Source organism: the organism of the source record quoted next, unplaced genomic scaffold, assembly GCF_019419815.1.
Source record: "Pyrus x bretschneideri cultivar Hongxiangsu unplaced genomic scaffold, Pyrus_bretschneideri_v1 Contig57, whole genome shotgun sequence".
NCBI lineage: Eukaryota > Viridiplantae > Streptophyta > Magnoliopsida > Rosales > Rosaceae > Pyrus > Pyrus x bretschneideri.
This window is the reverse complement of record NW_025999795.1, coordinates 1,210,594-1,232,693: the sequence shown is the minus strand read 5'-3', so window position 1 is coordinate 1,232,693 and position 22,100 is coordinate 1,210,594. Positions and strand designations below refer to the sequence as shown.

The following is a 22,100-nucleotide window of genomic DNA, read 5'->3' as shown; positions in this document are numbered from 1 at the left end:
AAAAATGTCTCATAACAACTCATCTCTAGTTTGAATCTCTTTAATTATCATTGCTTTCGGTGTAACGCCAACATTTATTTTTAAAAAATGTTACGAAGACTATTTTCTGTCAATACTCTAATAGTGGTGCAATTCACATGTAACGCCGTTGATCTAATTAAAGAGAGATGAAAAAAAGGTACAAATTTGCCAACTTTTGAGCTTGTGTGTATTTTTTGACACACCAATTTGCTATTTGGACTCAATCCAACCGGCCACAACCGCAAATCGCGGTACCACGGTTACTCTCCGAGTCAACTGGGTTGAGCAAAAAGAATGCCACGGTGGGTGAGCTCAGTAATTAATTAATTAATTAACACCACAAAACTCAATTAATTAAAAACATTATATAAATTCTCATTATTCAGCCAAAATTAATAAATTATAATTATACACTCCTGGGCTAAAATCCTCACCTCTAACCAAACTCTCCGTCAACTTTTAAACGGAGACGTTCAAACGAATAATTAAGGTAATTACTAATTACCAATACTAACGCAGCAAAATAAATAAATAAATAAAGCCGATGTTTCGTCCGAAACAAAAATCCGGCCGATATTTCGGCCAGCCAACGGCGGCAAAACTTTGACAGTGGCTCTGTCAGCGGTGGCTCAGTTCTCTCAGAGGACCACCAGCGGGTCGGAACCGAACAAAATGTCTTGAAAGTAGTCATCCCCTTGGCACATAGACGACGTCGTATGCGACAGCGACGCGTCGAACGTGTCCCGGAACAACTCGCTGAAATCGTCCTTCATAAAGCAATCCGGAAGAGTATCGGGTACTGCGGTGGAGCCGTCGTCGAAAAACAGAGGCGAGTCCAACAGCGGCGACTCCGAAGCTGAGAAACTGAATGCGTCGTCGAAGTACGGCAAGTCCAGCGGCAAATAGTTACCGAAATCGGACAAATCGTCGGATAAAATGTTCGTACCGGTTTCGTCTTCATACTCATCGACTCGGTCGAACATCTGGAATCTTTGAGCCTCGTCAACTTCTTCAATGCTGGGTTGGCCTCTGAAATGGAGGACGGAGGTGGGAGACGCCAGATTGTGAGACTCGGACCCGGAATCGTAACCGGAAACCGACGTTGTTCCGTTAGCCTCCACCTCGACAGGCTCGGTAACCAGCGGCTCTGGCTTTTGCTCCTCTTTCGGCGGCGGAGCCACGAAATTAGTCAAAGCGTCGGGACCGCGGAGCTTAATAGCGGCATTATCGTACACCATGGCGGCTTCCTCCGCCGTGTCGAAGGTCCCCAGCCACAGGCGTTGACGTCTGGCAGGATCTCTAATCTCAGCCGCCCACTTCCCCCAAGGCCGTTGCCTTACGCCGCGGTACTTCTTTCCGCCGTTGGTCGGCGAAACTGCGTTCTTCAACGGCCGCCGGTTGGCCGGAACCTCCGCAGCCGGCCGCTTCCGGGCGTTGTTCTTGATGACAAGGCTGTTCCTGAAGTCCGTCTCGATGCTGACTTCGTTAATGTAGTGCTTCACTCTCTGCCGCCCGAAAAACTCCTCCCCTTCGTCGCTGGAGGAATCCGTGGCGTCCGGATCGGTCACCGATATTCGTACGACTCTCGGGACGACTGACGAGTTGAACTCGGATGTCGACTTCTTTCGCGGTTTGGTCAGTTTCTTTGTCCTGCTTCTGTGCTCCGTATATTTGATTGGACACAAAATACTCGACTCCGCATCCAAAAACTCCATTCTTTCTTCCGGGCTGCTCGATTTTCTCTAAATTCGCATCGAACGCGAAAAAAAATCAGATACCAAACAAAGAACAGAGCAAGATGAAAACACCCGGAGCAGAAAAAAGACAGTTTGTGGCAGACGGTAAAGAAAAAAATGGTAAGCAAATTAATCGACCGTTTTGAGTGTAATTTTTCAGAAAATTATGATCGGAAACCAGAAAACTCTGAGAAATCAAGCAACAATTCGAAAGGGAGGGAGAGTTAGAACTGTGTACGGAAAGATCGAGACTTGAGAGAGAGAGAGGTAGAGAGAGAGAGAGAGAGAGAGAGAGAATTTTGAGCGAAGACGAAGCAAAATAGTGAGTGTGGGAAACCAGAACACTGAAACCGCTTTTATATAGGATCCACCAGCCGAAATTGGAAAAGCCTCCCGAAATAATTTATTAATTCATTAATTTTACCTCCCTAATTTTTATATATTCTAAAATATTCCACTTTTTAATTATTTATTTTTAAATAAAGAAAAATATCGGGTAATTTCGCATCCGGTAACGGCCGTGGAGGATACAGGAGAGAGAGATACCAAATACGGTCCGCGACATCCCGAGACCGCATTGAGATTCTCACACGTAAACACTGTGGGCCCCGCGAAAGCTCGGCCCCAATGAGCGCACACCGCACGGTGCTGACTCGGCAAAATATCATCTCGTTTCGTTTGTTTTTATTTAACCTGTGTTTTTATCGAAGTCCGTGCGGCCTGTCACGTGAGGCCCAAGATACCCGGCCCTGCTCCGTTCCCCGGTCAAACAGTTTGACCGCTCAAAAGAGCCAACTGGTTAATTTACTCACTCACTCTTTTATGCAAGTGGGTAAATAAGGCGAGAAACGGAGGGTAGAATCGACATTTGGAAATGCCAGTGGATAGTTTTTAAAATTTTATTTAACCTGCGTATTTTTATTTTTTTTAATTTACTTTTTAACAGCTGGGAGCAACGTGGCGGGCAACTTTGAATTCGCCGCCATAAATAATTAGGGTTTATCAGTACGTCTGTGGGTTTTATCTGCTCTATTTTTTTGGTTTTACCGAGATATGCTCACCTTCCAAATCTCATCGCTTCAGTTTTGTTCGCGGTAATTTCTTGGCAACCAAGTCTTTTGGAAAATAAATATATAAAAAAAAAACTACCAAAAATAAATAATTTCTTGGCAGCCAAGTTTGAGGTTTCCACCGTACACGTCACTCACGACGTAGTCCACTTGTGATTTACCTGGCAATTATTAATTCTGATTTATTGGGATTAAATCATTTTCCATATTATAAGTTTCTTTGCCTTCAACAACAAAAAAAATGCAGTTGTATAATTGCAGCAATAATCCAGCCTACTAACTTTTAACCTCTCTCAGTCATTATCATATGATTCATCAGTAATAAAAATCAAACCGAAAACTTGCCGTGTGATTGACGCCAACACTAATATCAAGTGTCAATTTTATGAATCATCTTTGCAATCACATAATTAATTAGTAGACTGGAATTATCACATAAAACTAAAAGGAAAAGACATAAAAAGGGACCAGTTGGTGGCTACAACACGACAATCCACTCTTTTGGGGGACATGAAAACTTACAGAAGCATTTTAGCCTTCCTTGGCCACCATCGTGTGTGCCATGTGGAATACATGCCTGAAATTTATCTACAACCATTATGTCACCCGTGGTGGTAGGTATATATATTTATTATTGATTAGTATTGTTTGGGCTTTTTTTTTTTCTTTGCCCAATTTTTTCAACAACAAAAAAAATAGTCAAAATTTATTTGACATTTTAAGCCAAAATTAGTCCAAATTGTTTGATCATATTTAATTATATTACAACGTTTGCTTGTAAATTAATAATTACTCAAAAGCACACTCAAGTTCCCAAAGTTTTGGAAGACAACATAGGAATTTGAAAACGGGGGATTAAGATTTGCTTGATCATATCGAATTTGTTCGGAGTCTTCGGACTCTGAAACTTAAGTAAAGGAAATAGTTGACCCGGCCCTTCAAACTAGAGTTTAGGATATAGGGTTTAGGGTTTATTGTCAAATGTCAAACGGTTTTTTCATTGACCCGGCCTGATTTGCTTAATTGTATTTTGTAATTGCAGATTGCCCCTCATTTATAGAGATAATTAGATACAAGTCCAAAAAACGGAGTGCATTATTAGGTTTAATTCGAGATACTTTGGTTACCAGTTTACGTTCACTGACTTTTATTCCAGCTAAGTATTTCCTTTTTTTGTGACAATGAGTTACCGTATTTTAAAAACGAGTTTAGGGCCCCAAATATCTATTATACCCTTCAGTTGTTTAGGGCCCCAAAATCGTAAAGTAAAATTGATTTTGCCACAAATTCTTAATTTAATTTACCATGATCTACGAGATTTTGTTGTTTCATTTTTTTTTTATTTTACATGTCCACAAAGTAATTAATCAACGTTTTTTTAAAAATGGGACAACTGATGGCAAGCCACGACTATCCATCCCATTCGGAAGCTGGAAAGACTCATAAGAGCATTTATGATCATCGGATAGAGCCTAGCTAGAGGAATTTCTCTATCTTTATCAATATAAAATGTTCCACCCAATCATAAGGTTGTTTGAAACTCCGTTGTTAGCCCATTAAACATCAACTTGAAAATAAAAAATGCGAATAACTATTAAATCTTAAGTGGAATGTCACACAATCAAATATGAGGATAGAAAAAAGCTTTAACCGATATGTTAATTCTACGTGGAATGACATAAGAGTCTTTTGCAATCAAATTTGACATATGAAGAAAATGTTGCCAATTAATTCTTTAATTATTTTATTATGTGGGTTACATTGATGCACTAATTATTAATTTTGACAAGAAATTATTTTAATTGATTTCTTTTCAAAAATTGGTCCTATAATTATCATTTATAACAAAAACATATGAATAAGGTTACTAAATTACAAAATCAAGATCGACGAGCATCGAGAGTTACCCATGAATTTCTTACATTTGTAAGGGAAATTTTTTAGTGTGCCTGAAACACATGGTGGTCTGCCACATGTCATTATACAAATGGAGAAACACTTGATAGTTTACATGGATGGCAGACCCATGGATTTGAACCACTCATTTTAAATCTTATGGCCACCATTAGCCCATTTCACTAGCCCACCTCACAAAAGTCAAGAATTGAAATCTTTCTCTCACACCTTGAATCTCTAAGTCCGCTAGCTCTGGACTTCGAGATACGGAGAGGATCTCAATTCCATCATTAATTATGTGATATGTGTCTGGATTATATCCAATAAATTATAATGGGATAGGACCGGAACTCATAAGCCCCTCGTTTATATCAATCATATATAATCATAGTACAACATTTGCTAATTAGGTTGACTATGTTGTCTCTTGCATATATGCTTAAGGAATATGTGGATATATAGTACATGCAGTTATCGTTGTAATACCCTCATTATCCTTACCGTCAATTCCCATGCAAGCAACAAAAACTCCAAGGACTAAGGAACTCGATTTTAATTGATTACCAGCTAAAAACACATCATTTCCACGATATTTCTTGCCTGCAATAATGAAGACATGAACGACGGCTTTATGTGAAGAATTTGACCTTGTTTAGTTGCTCTACAACGACAGTTTAAGAATGAAGATGACAAGGATCGAACTTCAATCTTCGTTGTAGTAAGTGATCTGCCACGACAACAACAAACCTAACTTGTAATGCCACATATATTTTGAGAATTGAGAAGAAAATGTCCGCATACCTCGGAACTAGGTCGTGCAAATGTTGAGTTTTGAGAAATATGATAAGTAATGCGATTGAAAATATATGGCATAAATAGTTTTAAGGTTTTGAAAAGAATAAGGGGTGTATCATGGGTTGCATGGCTTGAACATTAATCATGAATATCGGACATTGACTCCAAAATGGTGAATCAAACAAAAAGGCCGACTTCGTTTGTTTCCGTTTAACTTGAAACTCAAATCATACAAAAATTAACTTATGATACTGGTGACCTGGCTAAATTCACAGCTCCAGCCGTGCTAATGTTTGACAGAAAATGATTGGTTTGTTAGACCCTCACAATCACAGAGTTGGGCATTGTTAGGCATTGTTTTTTATAGCTTACCTGAATATATATGAACAAGAAGAAGAAAATAAAAAAATATTTGAAGTTAGCCGATTTTTTATGGAGTTTTGGTTTACATAGCATCATCTTGCGTTTGAAAATACGTGGTTTTGATGATTGTTGAAGCATTATAAGCAAAAATTGGAAAGAGTTTGTCTAAATCCGAATACAGTCACATGATGTTTATTATTATAAACGATATTACTATTTTAAGTTTTTAGTACTTTAAGTTCAATATATTGTTTTTATTTCATTGAAATGATAACTCATATGTTTTTTATTAATATTTTTTAAATATCGTGGTAATTGCTCCTAATACACATTAAAATTTCTCAGAAAATTGGGAGGTGGTGGCGGTCCAATAGAGCCCCATTTGTAGGCAAGCAAAAACATGAGGATCGACTTGTCAAGCGTAGCACGCCTGCACATAAAATCTGATGATATATTAACATCGATCATCGCCTTGTAGTTGTAGTAGCACAATGTCAAATGCATGCATGAGATGATGAATAAATATCATACTGAAACACATTTCTAGACTTTTCTGGAGTGTGGAACTTCTCTATCCCTCACTCCCACTCTGTGTTTATTGTGATACATGAAAAGTCATTTTCCACTTTTGCCTTTGCTAGGATGACTCACCTAATCACAGTGCTCCGTTACGGAGTTTTAGAGAGAAGGATGACAAATCGAAGAAAGAAGATGTGAGAGAGAGAGAGAAATAGAATCAAAGAGTGCAAGATGATTTCTCATTAAAATTTAGCAATTTAACCTATTAATATTATCGTTTATCAAACAAAAATTATAACTAAGTACATTGTTTACGTACATTACAGCCAAGACAGAACAGCCTATTCTAATTAATAATCCTATGTGGCATACTCAACCAATAAGTAGATGACACGTGTCAGTCACTATCACCAACAGTCTAAACATGTTCACAACTACTACGGTTGGGTTGGGTTGAATTTAGTTCTGATATCATGTCAAGATTTTAAAAGGTATGTTCATTGAAGTCCACTACAAATGACTCGAGTCCTTCAAATGTGGAAGCGAAAAATAAATATTTTAAAAACCTATAAATATAATTTTAACAGATTAATACACTTATTTTATCATAAATAAATATATCTGAGACGGAAAATTCCCTCCTGAAAATATATCACAATTGAACAGACTATTTCATCCAATATGTATTAATTACTGTTTCATTTGGCAAGTGGTCTCGTAAGTGATGAGCTCACTCTCCCCATGTAAATAATGTATATCATCTAAACAAATTTTATAATCGAAATCGTTTAATTTATTAATTTTTATTTCAAAATCACTCATACTAAAAATTATTTGAATTAGAGATCATTTTGTCATTTAAATACATAAAATTAATTGCATTAATATTTTACATACATATAAATGATCCAACTCCAAATTTGTTTATGAAGGAAAAGAACAAAAAAAAAGAAAAGAAACTTAAGTAGACGTTTGACCATGGTCCTTGAACTAGAGTCTGAAGCTTTCCATTTTTTATTTCTTCTTTTTGGAAAAGACATAATAACACTACAGCTATGTCACATCCCGGCCCGGGGGGACCACTTCTCGGGCCCGCTCTACCACCGTAGCACGATATTGTCCGCTTTGGGCCCCGACCACGCCCTCACGGTTTTGTTTCTGGAAACTCACACGAGAACTTCCCGATGGGTTACCCATCCTGGGAATGCTCTCGTGCGCTACTCGCTTAACTTCGGAGTTCCCATGGAACCCGAAGCCAGTGAGCTCCCAAAAGGCCTCGTGCTAGGTAGGGATGAGAATATACATATAATGATCACTCCCCTGGGCGATGTGGGATGTCACAATCCACCCCCCTTAGGGGCCCGACGTCCTCGTCGGTACACACACGACCAGGGTTAGGCTCTGATACCAAATTGTCACATCCCGGTCCGGGGGGACCACTTCCCGGGCCCGCTCCACCACCGTAGCAAGATATTGTCCGCTTTGGGCCCCGACCACGCCCTCATGGTTTTGTTTCTGGGAACTCACACGAGAACTTCCTGATGGATCACCCATCCTGGGAATGCTCTCGCGCGCTACTCGCTTAACTTCGGAGTTCCCATGGAACCCGAAGCCAGTGAGCTCCCAAAAGGCCTCGTGCTAGGTAGGGATGAGAATATACATATAAGGATCACTCCCATAGACGATGTGGGATGTCACAAGCTACTTTGGGAAATGACGGGATTAAATACAAAGCAAATTCTAACTCTTCTATTGGATTTATAGAATTAACTCATAGACTGTTTGTTTTGTCTTAATCATAGGAAAAATACAAGTTGAAGAGAATATGTGAAAGTAATTAACAAGTCAGATCACGAGCTTATGTTTAAGGGACTAAATTTTCCAAGTTTACTAAAGCTGTAATTGTAAGTGTGATATGTATTGTTCCTATATATTATATGACAATTTAAGGTCTTGGAAGTCATTAGTTATCTAACTTGGTTAGGATGGAGCTAGAAAATTTTTAGCAGAGGCGATCTTAACCTCCACTTATATTTGACGGAAGGAAAAAAAAATCATGACGGTAAAATTTCTTCTATAATTTCATTGCTTTTTTACCTTCTCACATTTCAATAAGCCAACTTGCAGACAATTTTTCATAATCATAATTTATTATACATATATACTATTTGAAAATTTCAACTAATCAGCTGAATACATAAATACCATAAATTCAAGTTTTCTCAGCATCATGCTTTTTTTTTTTTTTCTCTACACAACTTTAGTGGGGGCAGCTGCCTCCGTTCTTGGTGGTATTAGAGTTTTCTAATTAGTAATTGGTCCTGAATTTGATTAATGTAATCATATATATTCCTCATTTAATTATGTGATGATTTCAAGGTGTGAGCTACATTACGCTTATATATTTGTCTCTCTCACTTTTAAATTAGTTGGCAACATAAGAATTAGTTCAACTCCTTCTACAATCTCCCACTAAACTTTCTGACGTGGGACGTTATTAACTTCACATCTTCACATAAGAGAGATGAAAATAACATTAACATGGGGATTATACGGATGAGTAATGCTATTCATACCAAATTTTTGTACCACATTTTCATACCACCTTAGGTGTCACTTGATGTGAACAACCATTTCATTTGAATTAATCAGATTTTTAAATTTAGTTCATTATTTTATAAACTAATAATTAATAAAAACTAGTTAATTAAATGATGATTATGGTATACGAAGAGTCTTTCTCCTTTCTTTCCTTGGATTTTGCAAATTTTTCAAATGATATTGTTGTCCACATCAGATGTCACCTAAGGTGGTATATAAATGTGGTATAAAAACATGTTATGAATAACATTACTCTTATACGGATTGGGGAAGTAGACAAAATGAGAGTTGTGCTGGTTCTTGGAGTTTGGCCCCATGCCATTGAGCCACTAAACAAGAACAGCAAATTCGACAAATCACCGGGTGGCTTGCTTCCTACTTGTATATACTTTATTTTGTTATAATAATAACGTTGGTGTTTGTTTTCATTTATGGAACTCATATACTTGTTTTTTGTTCATATATATTTGGAACTTTATATATTACTAGTTTCCTAAAAGTGTAAAACAACTGAATATATACTTGGTTGGGATAAGTTAATGTGGAGTCGACACAATATATACGACAAGAAAATTTTCAATATAGTGGGAACACAACTCAATACACTAAGTGATATCATGTTAAGATTTTAAAAGTACGTTCATCAGAGTCCACCTCTAATAATTCCAGTCGTTGGAAATTGGAAGCAAAACGATACACCCCCATGAGATTTGGCAATGTTGTTGATCAATTCCACAATGAGTACTATTTTACCCACTCAGCTCCTCCGAATAGTCCTATTTTTCCTCCACGACGATAAGTGCTTCTAAACAGGATGGAAAGAAACAACACCTTCTGATCAATGAAAGATCCTTTAAATATTGAGTGAGACTCCATTTGTTATTAATTAATATAATAAACCCCATCCGAAATAGAAGAAGGGAGCTATCCTCAAAGAAGAGAGTTGCAGGTTCTAGTTGGTTTGGTTCCATTCAGAATGGGTTTTGCTGGTTATTTCTAGTTGGTCATGGAAATGACGCGGGGGCTTATGTCTACACGAGTGCCAGGTAGTAGAATGAATACACTTGTTTTAATATGAGTGAATACATCTAAGACAGAAAATTCGTCATGAATATTATATTACAGTTGAACCGACTATTTCATCCTATATATATTCGTTACTATTTCATTTGGTAAGTGGTCTCATAAGTGATATTGTCATATGTGTGTGGATATATAATACTTGTATTCTCTCATTTTTTTAAGGATTAGCTCATTTCTCTGCAAATAATGTATATTTGTGGTACAAATTCATAATTGAGATATTGTTTAATTTCTAATTTTTATTTGAAGATCATCTTCAAAATATTATTTGATTTGAAGATCATTTAGTCATTCAAATGTATAAAACTAAGTGCATTAGTGTTTTACATACATATGAATGATCCAACTTGGAAATTGTTTTCGAAGGAAAAAAAAAAAACATGAAGAGAAACTTAAGTAGAAGTTTGACCATTTTGGCTAGAAAGCCTTTTTAATTTCCTCTTTTTGGATAAGACATAATAACACTAGTTTGGGAAATGATAGAAGTTAGGGGATTAAATACAAAGCAAATTACAACTCTTCTATTGGGACTTATAGAATTAACTCATAGACTGTTTGTTTGTCTTAATCACGCAAGAAATACAAGTTGAAGAGAGTATGTGAAAGTAATTTAACAAGTCAGTCTAGTCAGATCACGAGCTTATGTTTAAGGGCAATTTTCCAAGTTACTTGAGCTGTAATTGTAAGTGTCATATGTATTGTTCCAATATATTAGACAATTTAAGGTACTGGAATTCATCAGTTGTCCAACATGGTATTAGAGTTTTCTTCGTAAGTGGTCCTGAATTTGATTAATGTATTCATATTTCTCATTTGTGTGTTAATTTGCAAGGTGTTGACTACATTACATCTATATGTTTGTTTCTCTCACTCATAAATTAGTTATTAACATAAAAAGTAATTCAAGTCCTTATAAGATCTCCTCCGACGTGGGACGTTTTTAACTTCACATCTTCGCATAAGAGAGATTTAGAGAGAAACAAGAGGGTTAATTTAAGGATCCCATCATCATCATCATGTTTACTTGGATGATATGATAATAACATTAACATGGGGATTATACGGATTGGGAAAGTGGACAAAATGAGAGTTGTGTTGGTTCTTGGAGTTTGGCCGCCATTGAGCCAAGTGATACCATTATCCTAAAGACAGGTAAACAAGAACATCAAATTCGACAAATCACCGGATGGCTTGCTTCGTACTTGTATATACTTTTATTTGTAGCGTTGGTGTTTGTTTTCTTATGTGGAACTCATATACTTGCATTTTGTTTATATATATTTGGAACTATATATTACTAGTTTCATAAAAGCCTAAAATGAAAATATACTTGTTTGGGATAAGTCAATATCGAGTGAACTCAACATATATGAGGAGAAATTTTCGTGTGCCGAGAACACAGTCCGATACATCAAGTATTTCAATACATTGGTAAAAAACATGAAAAAATAATTTTCCAACCAATTATACTACACACTTTGTACACCAGGCAATGTTCCCAAACCACTGAAACGCTCTCATATATGAGATGGAGGGAAAGAGCAAGAGCTCATTAGTTTTGCATCAAGTCCAAGATTCTTGTTTGATCCCTTCAGTAATCTCCCTAATCATGAATATTATGTTAATCCGGGGTAATGCCCTTGACGCCCTTGATGCAAGTGTTACCTGGCTGATCGTACTCCCTATGTCTAACTTTTTTTCATTTTAAAAGTTTTGTTTTAATCAGTCTTTTTAGTAACCAGTGATATTTTACTTTAAGTTAGAAAAAAAAAAAAAATGTTTCGAATTCATAATGTAGTGACTCTATCTGAAGGTGGAACCATGAAGGGACCACAATGGTTTTAATCCCATCCTGAAATTTTTTTTACGTAGAAAATTTAAGCATTATACTTATGATTATCAAGGTTTTTCTGCAAGCTCAAGGCCTTAATCCGACATTTTTAGTTTACTTTCCTTCATCGGGTTTGATTTGAGTTTGGTTGCTTCTATGGAGTTCAAGAAATCTATTGCTTGTAAGCTTTGAGGAGGGAGAGAGGAAGAAAGTGAGAGAGGTTTGAGGTTTAGATTTAAAGAAGAGGATAGCAGACCCAAACGTCGGTGGTTAGTTGAGATTAGGAAAGCGTTTCAAATTAAAAATTTTGAACCTTTTTAAACTAAAATTCTAGCTTCGCCATTTACTTTGTCCATTGCTTGTAAGCTTTAAGGAGGGAGAGAGGAATAAAAGTCGACAAGATTTTTTACGTAGCTGGGTATACATTGTTGATTTACCACTTCTTTCAAGAACTGGAGTTGTTATTTGGTGATTTGTGTGATTTAATGTGTGTGCGCGCCATTTGTTTTACTTTGTTTTGTTTTTTGTTCTACAGCGTTACGGTTGGGTCATGTCTTTGGGCCCTTGAAGTCAGGACCAATTAAAAAAATAATAGAAAACCCCACTCAGGGAAATTATCTTAGCATTGGAAAACATCACTATTGTACTATTTTTAATTATTTTCTCTTTGGCGGAAAAAGTAATGATACATCTACCACAATTTTATTATATTTATCTTACTTTTTTTTATTAAAAGTAAGGTTGTCGATACATATGCGTCTCATCTTTATTATAAAAATGATATTAATAAGTATAAAAATTAGAGCAATAATAGCATTTTTCCGACTATTACAAGACAAAGGATTATAATTAGTTACTCATTCAAAAAATAAAACTGCAATCCATGAGAGCAAGAGTTGGGACAATCCACTGCAGTTTCATTATATGTCACCCAATGTTATTATCTCATTCTGTTTTAGTACCATATAGTAATTTTTCAAAGACCATAACAAATGAAAATAAACACAAACATTTGTTTTTGAGAGAGAAACCATAAAATAAAAGGGAACAAACGAAATTTCATTATGGCAAGAATGAATTGAAGCTCCGAATTTATTGCAAGTATGGCCATAAAAGTTGAGAAAAATTAAATTAAGGGGAAGAAAACCATGTATGCATATCATTTGTTTGGGTATTTAATCCCATCAAGATGTATAAAATAATGGAACAAGATCTATCGTGAAAAGAAGGGCCACTCCGCAGAGTTCGCAGTCCACCACAGTACTCCAGACGACTTCGAACCAGCCAGGGTTTGCTTTGCTTTATTATTGTGTCGGTCGTAATGTGCATGTGTGTTTCTTCTACTGCATCAAACAACTTTGCTCAGACTTTCATGGCCGTGTGGCTTAATTTTAAAGGTACTATCCGTTGAAGCAGTATTAAACTAGTTAAAATTCGAATTAGTATAATAATCTCGTTTGGAAAACCACCACAAGCTTCTCTTTGAAGCAAGAGATGTTGGTCTCTCTCTCTCTCTCTCTCTCAACACACATGCAACCAGACAACCAAAGCATTATTAACGGAAAAAACAATCCCGTGATAATTTACTTAATTATTTTCAGCTTTGCAATTACTGTAGTTAGCAAGAGAGACTTTTACGTAACTAGTTGACTGTCATTTTAACGTTTCGATCATTATTATAAAATCATGCGTAAGACTTTCTTCATGTAATTTTGTATTACGATCACAGTAATCCCTTTACACCCAAATTTTTTTCGTGTTTGAGAGGTATATGAAGATCAACGTTGTAAATTTATACGTAGAAATATAAATGAAGATGATGAAAAGCTATCCGAATCCTAGCTAGCTTTCCTCACAAAGTTGTCGCATGCGTTTCTGGGTTTTAGGGTTACTCAACAAAGGGAAAAATACACTTGAAAATGATCGTACAAATTTATGATCAATCAAGACGTGGAGGCCTTGTGTGGAAAGATGTTCAGAGAAGAACACCTGTTTCTTTCTTCTCCGAGAATTACACCTGGACTCCATATATTTGTCCAACCGAGTTTCACCTAGTATCTTACTTTCTTTAGTCTTTACTTTAGCATCTGATGCGTGCATTAAAAGAAACCATTATATTTTCTAAAAGTTTCAAGATAGAAACTTAATATTTTCTAAACAAACATGATGCATAGAATCCATTATTTGTAAGTGTTACATTGCTCCGGTGTATACAATTTTCTTTTTCAATCAACAGTACAAAAAAATAACAAAGTCTTATCTTATTAAGTGGTAACAACAGTATGAATCTTATAACATCATTGCGTTCGGTTTTGTACAAAGTCTTCCGTTAGTTCTAAGTAACCCAAGTCTTTTTTGAGAGTTTCTTTTCAAGTTTTCCTAGGCGAACTTGTAACCTTTTTGCACCGAGTATCTGTCTTATAATCAAACTTTCTAACCGGAGCATATGTAGGTCTTCAGTTCACATGTCCAAACCACCTTAACCGATTTTCTCTCATCTTATCTTCAATTACGGCTACTCCTACTTTACTTCAAATATGTACATCGAAACTAAAAATTTTCTCTTTACTTTAGTGTAACTTATAAAACAATATCGCTTATAATGTAAAATGTGTTATATGAACCATTACACTGAGAGGGCACTACAGAAAATGCAAACAGTAACTCAACCCTAAAATATGTTTTATGATTGTACGTACGTTGCATTTTGTATTCAGTCTCATTCCACTCCAAGTCCAACAATTCCCATTGTCTCTGATAATCTAATTTTCTTTATTATTATTAATTACTACTGTTTAGTTGAATATCAAATACAATATCTTCTGGAAAAGGTTTTGGGAAACTCCTCCATTCAGAGATACATTGGCAATGGCCCCAATGGAATGCAGACTTGTCTCGAGACTCGACGACAGTGGGTGACCGGCTCAGCTAGCCAGTGGGGACCCTGCTGACACTGATCACTGTTCAATCACCGGTTCCCGGCGGCGTTTGCGCCTTGACGGTGATCACGGAACTGCCGCGTGTGCTTCCCCATGTGGGGGTGATGTGGCCTCACTTCGGATTATCAACTAAAACTTTAATTTGCACACTTACTTAATTAATTAAGATATAGAAGAACAGGATATTTTGCACGATGAAGTTAATTTGTACACATGAACTTTTTGCTAATTGGGCGTCTGACATTGAAGGAAATGAGGGCCTTTTTTTTTTTTTTTCTTCGTAACAGAGGGAAATGAGGGATTGTAAAATGAATAATGCAATTGTTTTGTGCCTCAAAGGAAGGGAGTTGGTAGAACATGTTTTAATCTTTTAGTCTCCAATTTTTTGAGAAAAAATCTCATACTGGTGGGGTAAGGACTCCTAATTGCTTTTGGTCTCCAATTTATTGAGAGAATAAATCTCATATTGGTTTTAGTCTCTAAGTTGTCCTACGTGTGAGGCCTAGGCCACACACACTCTACGTCATTTCATTTGTGTTATTCACGTGTGGCTGAAAATTTATCATTGATGAGAATACGTATTGAGAATGAATCTCATATTGATGGAATGATAACATCGCATTAGCTCATAATAAGTAAACCAAACTATTTCACATATTATCAATGATTTTACGGTGGAATCTCAACTTTTTTCCTATTAACCTTTACTAACAAATGGGTTTGGTTAGAAATTAGAATAACGATTTTTCATTTCTAGAAGCCCAAAAAATTGGGAATATAATTAATTGTATAAAAGGATTTGGTAGAGAACAAATTTTATTGTCCCAAAACATAAGAGACCAAGACTATATAAATACTCTTCTAATTGCACAAACATAAAGACTGATGATTTTTTTTTTCTTTTGTTGAGTTGTCGATTACTGATAAGAAAAAATAGAAAATTGGCATATGATCAGTTGATTTAGTAGCATCTGCTATCACTTGAGGTTCTACCAGCACATATGCTAGAACAATGTCTTTATAGTGAATTCAGTAGTAAATTATCACTTGTTATTATGATTTGCTGTAACTAAATTAACGACTCGTTGCAAATCGGTATAAATATCATATCCTTTCTAACTCGGTGGCGTGCATGAGAGAGAGCCTTTTCTAGTGAATATTATTAGTGCGAAATCAGACAATGATTAGTGCTCAATAATCATCTAACCCATCATTAGTATTTTAAGAAGTGATTGGAATTTAGATTATTGATCGACATGTTCTGCTCGATAACTGCTTTGCTTTGCTGCAGCAAGCAGAAGCTTCACAGATGTACACGCACCTAACTTCCTCCAAAAAGTCTCTAGTGGAACAGGAAGTCATAGTTTTCTCAGCCTTTTGATCAAGTCTTCAACCCAACGGAGACGAGTCGGGTTTTGTACATGACGTCTTGTCTTTCTTAGAAACAAACTACACTAAAAACCTCCATCTTTTTACATTTTCGGCCATTTTTATAAGATAGTCAATACTTGTAAGATTTAAAATCATCTCGTGATATTTCAAATATGAAATTAGAGTACTTGCAGATGTGAATTTGGTAAGTTTGCTCGAATATTTTGTCCACGTCTCTCTTATATTGTATTCAAGTTTGAATCTCTTTTTCTGTATATTCTAAATTTAGGATATCGATTTGTCAATAAAAGTAGAAATGGCATTTCGCGCGTTGGAGACAAAAGACCCCAAGTACATAAAACTCTAATCAGGATTAAATCCGTCAAATAGTAATGAACCAGATTTCCAGGGACCATGCTCACCCCCACTCGTGGGCACGACCCTTATGCCGGATTTTATTTTATTCTTTGAGTTAGGGTTTGGACTCAGATTCTTGCATGAGGAAGATCTGACACGTGTAATTTCATGCCAAAATTATATTCAAATATGCAACATGGGTCACCATCTCCACTTGATTTTTTAAGTTTATTAATATTATGGCACCTAAAGTTCAAAGGGGCACATATGCATACATTTATATAACTGTATGTATATATAATATATTTATGGGAAGTTGAACGTATTAAATTGGTCTTTGCATTCCTAGGCATTGTTCTTTATTTGTGACTTTCTGGAACTTCTTCTGTATCTTTTCTAGAAATGTTGTCTAATTTCGATACAATATTTGAAAATTAAAAAAATATATTTGATAACAAATCCTTTTAATTAGAAAAATTAAGATCCCATGACAGAGTAAACGCTTGAGGTATGACTAAAACCAAGATCACTACATGAGCAACACTAAACAGATTCTCTCAAAAGTGTGACTCTTCGTAGACTCTCTATCACCTTATGTTTTTAGCATAATATTTTATATTGTGGCACGAGAATTGACGTTAAACTGTAAGGTGACAGAAACTTCATGAAAAGTCACTATGAGAGAGTCCCCTTAACATTTATCTTATTACATTAATCCATGTTCAGTTACCACTATAATTAGTGGCAGCGTTGATCAAGATTGATCCTAGTTTCCCTGCGAGGTTGTGAGATGATTGTGACCACTGAGGATTTGTGTGGACAATTTTCTGTGTGATTAATGCCTGTGCCGATTAGTCTTACTTTCAGCATTCAGCATGCATTGCTACTTTAATCCTTTTTTTTAACATAAAATAAAATTACTCAAATTTATAGGAGGTGGATTCGAACTAATTAGCCCAACAATTATTTTGCGATACAATCTATAACGATGTAATGAAAGCGAGGGACCAATTACAATGAAAGAACGAGCTGAATAATTGACTCGTTTACGATGCACAGTCTCATGAAAACCTCCCTTCTTGTAACCCTATTATGAGTGTTCCCCATTGGTTGTCCGCAAATTTCGTTACCAAAATGTGTATCCACAACTTCATTACCAATTGTCTTTACACAGTACTAATTTCCTCGGTTCTTCATTGTAAACCCTATTGAGAAATACAAACTATTGTTTCAATGATTTTTTTTCTTGGGTCCAAAGGGAATGTTTTGTTCCAATGAATTACTCCACCCCAATTAATATAAATGATGGATCTCAACTCGAGAGGACAAATCAACAACAAACTACAAGGAAACGGACTGAGATCCTCTTCAGATCTCTGTGTCTGGAGCTTAAGGATGAAGTGATTTGGGTTGTTAAAGACAGATCTAGAACCTTGATTTATGTGAGGTGAGCCAATGGAATGTGCTAATGACTACAAAATTTAATATAAGTGATTCAGGTCAACTGGTCTATCGTTTCCGGAGACAAAGATCTGGAGACACATATTTAGAGAGGATCTCGATTCATGACATACACTCTTGACTAACATACATAATCCAATCAGCGTGGTTACTCTTCATCTTTGGTGGAGAGGATGTGATTTTTTTATTTTGTTATATTGACAATTTACTTTAAGAAGTTCTTATTATCTTTGCAAACTCCAATTTACACAACGGACGGGACGTTATGAATCCACTGCCTCTGTGGATACAGTCCCACAAACCTTAATAGGTCCCAAGGGTTTAAAAATTTTGGTCCAGCCTCACCCAAATCTAGAGATTTTAGATTTGGAGTTCGCTAGTCTAACAGCCTCTTAGGCCTCAGCTAGCCTCAACAGAGTAGGAGAGCCCCGATATCGAGGTTTCACTCATAAGTAGTACACCAAAGTTACGTGGTTATTGTAGATGTGGGTTAGGTCAGCTAAGCAAGACCATATGCATCCCCTTCATGGCCGAGTTCAAATCCTTTACTCAAAACGGCTCTCTCGACCTTTGCCCTTCTGGCTTTCCAGCTTCTCCAAACCCTAGCCGCGACCAACCCTAATCGTGGCCTGGGTCGGTGGCAGTCTCTTTCCCTTCTCTTGTTCCTTAGGCATGTTTCCTAACCCCCTCTTGGGTGGTACTTGGTTGAGCAATGTCCGAGTGCTGTGAGCAACGTCTCACGAATAGCACTAATTCCCGATGTGGGACTTGTGTCCCTTGTTTTAATCAGCGAATTCAATTTTGCTTAAGCCCAAGCCCAATACGAATTATTCGGGCTTTTTAATTTCTTATCAATTTCCAAAGGCCCAATTTTATCTAAAAAATACAAATAACGAAAGATCACATTATCCATACAAACAATTAATCAAAGCAACATGTGTTGGCTTTTTTCAATTTTTTTCACTCGGGAGGACAAGTTATGGAATATTCATTTTGGTCCATTTTTCTTAGGATTCAAGACATTACACAAACTAAAACAACGAGAACGATAAAAGGAGCCTTCCTATGGCACATACCACACGCTCTTTTAGCCCATGGCATATTTCTGGGTCCAGCTCCTGGCTGTCGTCTCGTATTTATTCCTGTCTGTCTTGTACATGTGAGCAATCTCCGGCACCAGTGGATCATCGGGGTTTGGGTCCGTCAACAGAGAACAGATGGAAAGCAACACCTGATGACAAAAAGTAACAACGGTAACTTATATAATGTGAACAGTTAGAGCTTTCACTTTTCAGGACACGAGACGGTACCTTGGAAATAGTTAGAGCAGGACTCCACTGCTCCTTCAAGATGTCAAGGCAAATGCTTCCGTTGCTGTTTATGTTTGGGTGGAATACTTTCGTTCTAAATGCCACCTACAGAATCATCAAGGTATCAGTGATGGAGACAAAAAGAGATAATCAGAACTCCGTGATCATAAAAACTACACAGATTGTTGAACGAGAAAATGTGAGGGGTAATGGATGCACCAAGTAGAAATGCTGGTGGTGGTTGAAACTTAGTGGTAGACGAAGAAAACTTAGTGTGTAACTACGAAAAACAGTTCAAAATATGGGTATTCAAAGTAGACGTTGTGCTGAGGGTGGTAAGTTAATATCACAGGATTAATTAAAGTTCGAACCACATCTAAAATCCATCACATCATTAGTTAAAATTTTCAAAGTTTTCCGAGAATAATGGAGAGAAAACAAATCATGTCGACCACTGAAGTTCAAAGATAACACTTCATTGCTAGAATTGGATAGTTAGTAGTACCTTTGGTGGTTTAAAGGGATAATCTGGAGGAAAATGAATAGTAACTAGGAAAACACCACCAGCATATGGACTATCTGCAGGACCCATTATTGTTGCCTGCCAGTGGAACATGTCTTCTGCAACGGGACCTGCAATATCCCCAAAGAAAACAGGGGCAAGAAATTAATGGAATAATACAAACTGAAGGAAATGGAGCAGGCTTGCACAGATTGCGTAAACAAGGTCCTAGATCGATAACATAAAAAGATCGTGAAAAAGGACATTATCTATCCTCAAAACAACTGTTTTCCTATGTAAAAATACATATGTGTATCTTCTGAAGCAACCATGCATAATCATAAAGCGAAAATAGAAGCATATGCAAATGAGATTATATATTGTATTCACTTCCATATGCAGTGCAGGAAGAGTAATAACCATTTTGAATGTGTCTGGTCATGAAGAGCAAACTTCATAATTTAAACCAGCTGGTCGTATGTAAAGCCCCTGACAAGACTGGATAATCCAGCTGCAGACGACGTCATAATCTGAACATCTGACCAGGTAGCCAAGCTGGATCAATAGAATCCATTACAATCTGGAAAGGGTGAAAATATCCAGAAATGATGCGTACAAAATCACTTTTAGCTAGCTAAGCAAGCTCTCTCACAAGATCGCCCAAGAATGGTATGCCAAACCATAGTGCTTGAATGGTACAAGATCGATCGTGAGACGTGAGAACATTAGTCAAATACAGAAAGTTACAGAGTTGATATGAAGAACAAAGCATTAAGCACACATATTCGTGACATGGTCAATTACATTTCCTGTACCACCAAGTTTGCAGATGATGACGGTGTTTGTGTCACTTTTTATGCCACGACACCAACACATGCTTATAATTAAACCCGTTAACACCACACGAGAACAAATCATTACAGGAGGGTAGTTATATGATCAAAAGGGAAAAGGATCCTTTCCTGGGGATCCTGGGGATCTTGTGATCATGGCCGTTCGTGCAGTTAGTTCTTGTTAGGTACTATTTATATTTAATTTTAAATTTTAAATTTCAAATGATTTCTGACCGCACAATGTACGATGAACGGCCACGATCACAGGGATCCCTAGGAAAAGGATCCTTGCCGGATCATTTTCCGATGAAAAGCATCTACTTTTATGACAAACATTCTTCTTTATTTATATAGAAATATACCCACAATTATAATCTCAGCATGGGCGGCACATCGAGACCACGAATTGTGACATGCGTGCTTACATTAATTCTGATCTAATTCACACAAGTTTCGCTTTCCCATACACATTTACAACATATATAAACTACAGAATTCAAATTTTCAGATTATTCATTGCAAAGTGACAACCAAACATCTACGGAGCACCAACGGATCACAATCAGCAGTATGATTAGAGGAAATTGATAAATTAAAGAAGAAATTTCATGCGAGCATCTACACGGATTCAAAAATTCAAAACGGGAAGATGAGATTACCGGCGCTGCAGGACGTAGGAGGATCCTTCTGCAGATCTTTGAGTTCCTTCAAGATCCGCTTGGACGCCATCTTTGAAACCCTGGATAAATCAACACACAAAGATCAAAATCCATAACCAAAAGCCATGCGACACAACCAACAGCTTACACACCTACAAACGCAGCTCAATTCTCTCTCACAATAGAAGAAGAAGAGATCGTATTCGTACCTGATAGGACCAGTTAGAGAGAGCGAAAGAGACGGAGGTGACGACGGCGACGAATCGAATTCGATTGAAGCGGAAGCGGAAACGGAAACGGAAGAGAAAGGGAAACGCGATTGATTTCTGACGATGGGGGAAACGACTTTTATAAATGCTTCTGCGGTCCGCCTCCTGGAATCGACCTGTTGTCGTTGATTGGCTTAAAATTCTGTTCCCTCTGTCTGGGTCCCACTTGGCGTTATCTTTACGATAATCGCTCCCTCGGCTCTCCTTCCTTTTCTTTCTCTTTTTCTTCTTTTGGTTCTTGTTTTTGTTTTTTTGGCGCCGAAAGCCATCGTCAAATAATGATTTATTTATATATGTTTTTAAAATGATTAAAAATGCTATTATAAAAAGTATTTTTCAGTTTTTAAAATACTTAAAATGCTTTTTATAAAAAATATGTTCTTCGCACTTTTAATTATTTTAAAAACAAATACTTTTAAATGGGACGACGTAGTTTGCCGCTCCCGGTAAAAAGTCCACAGGCGCGTTCGTTGAACGGCTGGAA

At 36.8% G+C, this 22,100-nt stretch overlaps 2 protein-coding genes across 3 annotated transcripts; both read right to left on the bottom strand.

Annotated features, from left to right (window-relative positions):
- Positions 1–371: 371 nt before the first annotated feature.
- LOC103943468 (ethylene-responsive transcription factor CRF4-like) lies at positions 372–2,095 on the bottom strand. The gene has a single exon (XM_009353789.3). It carries the CDS (start codon positions 1,734–1,736, stop codon positions 660–662), a length of 1,077 nt encoding a protein of 358 aa, XP_009352064.2. The 5' UTR covers positions 1,737–2,095; the 3' UTR covers positions 372–659.
- A 16,742-nt stretch (positions 2,096–18,837) lies between these two features.
- Positions 18,838–21,723, bottom strand: LOC103964376 (ubiquitin-conjugating enzyme E2 10). 2 transcript variants are annotated; one of them, XM_009377309.2, is made up of 5 exons: positions 21,557–21,723; positions 21,348–21,427; positions 19,859–19,986; positions 19,354–19,458; positions 18,838–19,274 (listed from the first exon to the last, which is right to left on the bottom strand). In XM_009377309.2, the coding sequence occupies exons 2-5, from the start codon at positions 21,415–21,417 to the stop codon at positions 19,131–19,133; spliced, it is 447 nt and encodes a 148-aa protein (XP_009375584.1). In that variant the 5' UTR covers positions 21,418–21,427; positions 21,557–21,723; the 3' UTR covers positions 18,838–19,130. The 2 variants fall into 2 exon arrangements, with proteins under 2 accessions (XP_009375584.1, XP_048427110.1); XM_048571153.1 differs by lacking the exon at positions 21,557–21,723 and adding an exon at positions 20,276–20,410 and having other exon boundaries at positions 21,348–21,422.
- Between the last annotated feature and the right edge of the window lie 377 nt (positions 21,724–22,100).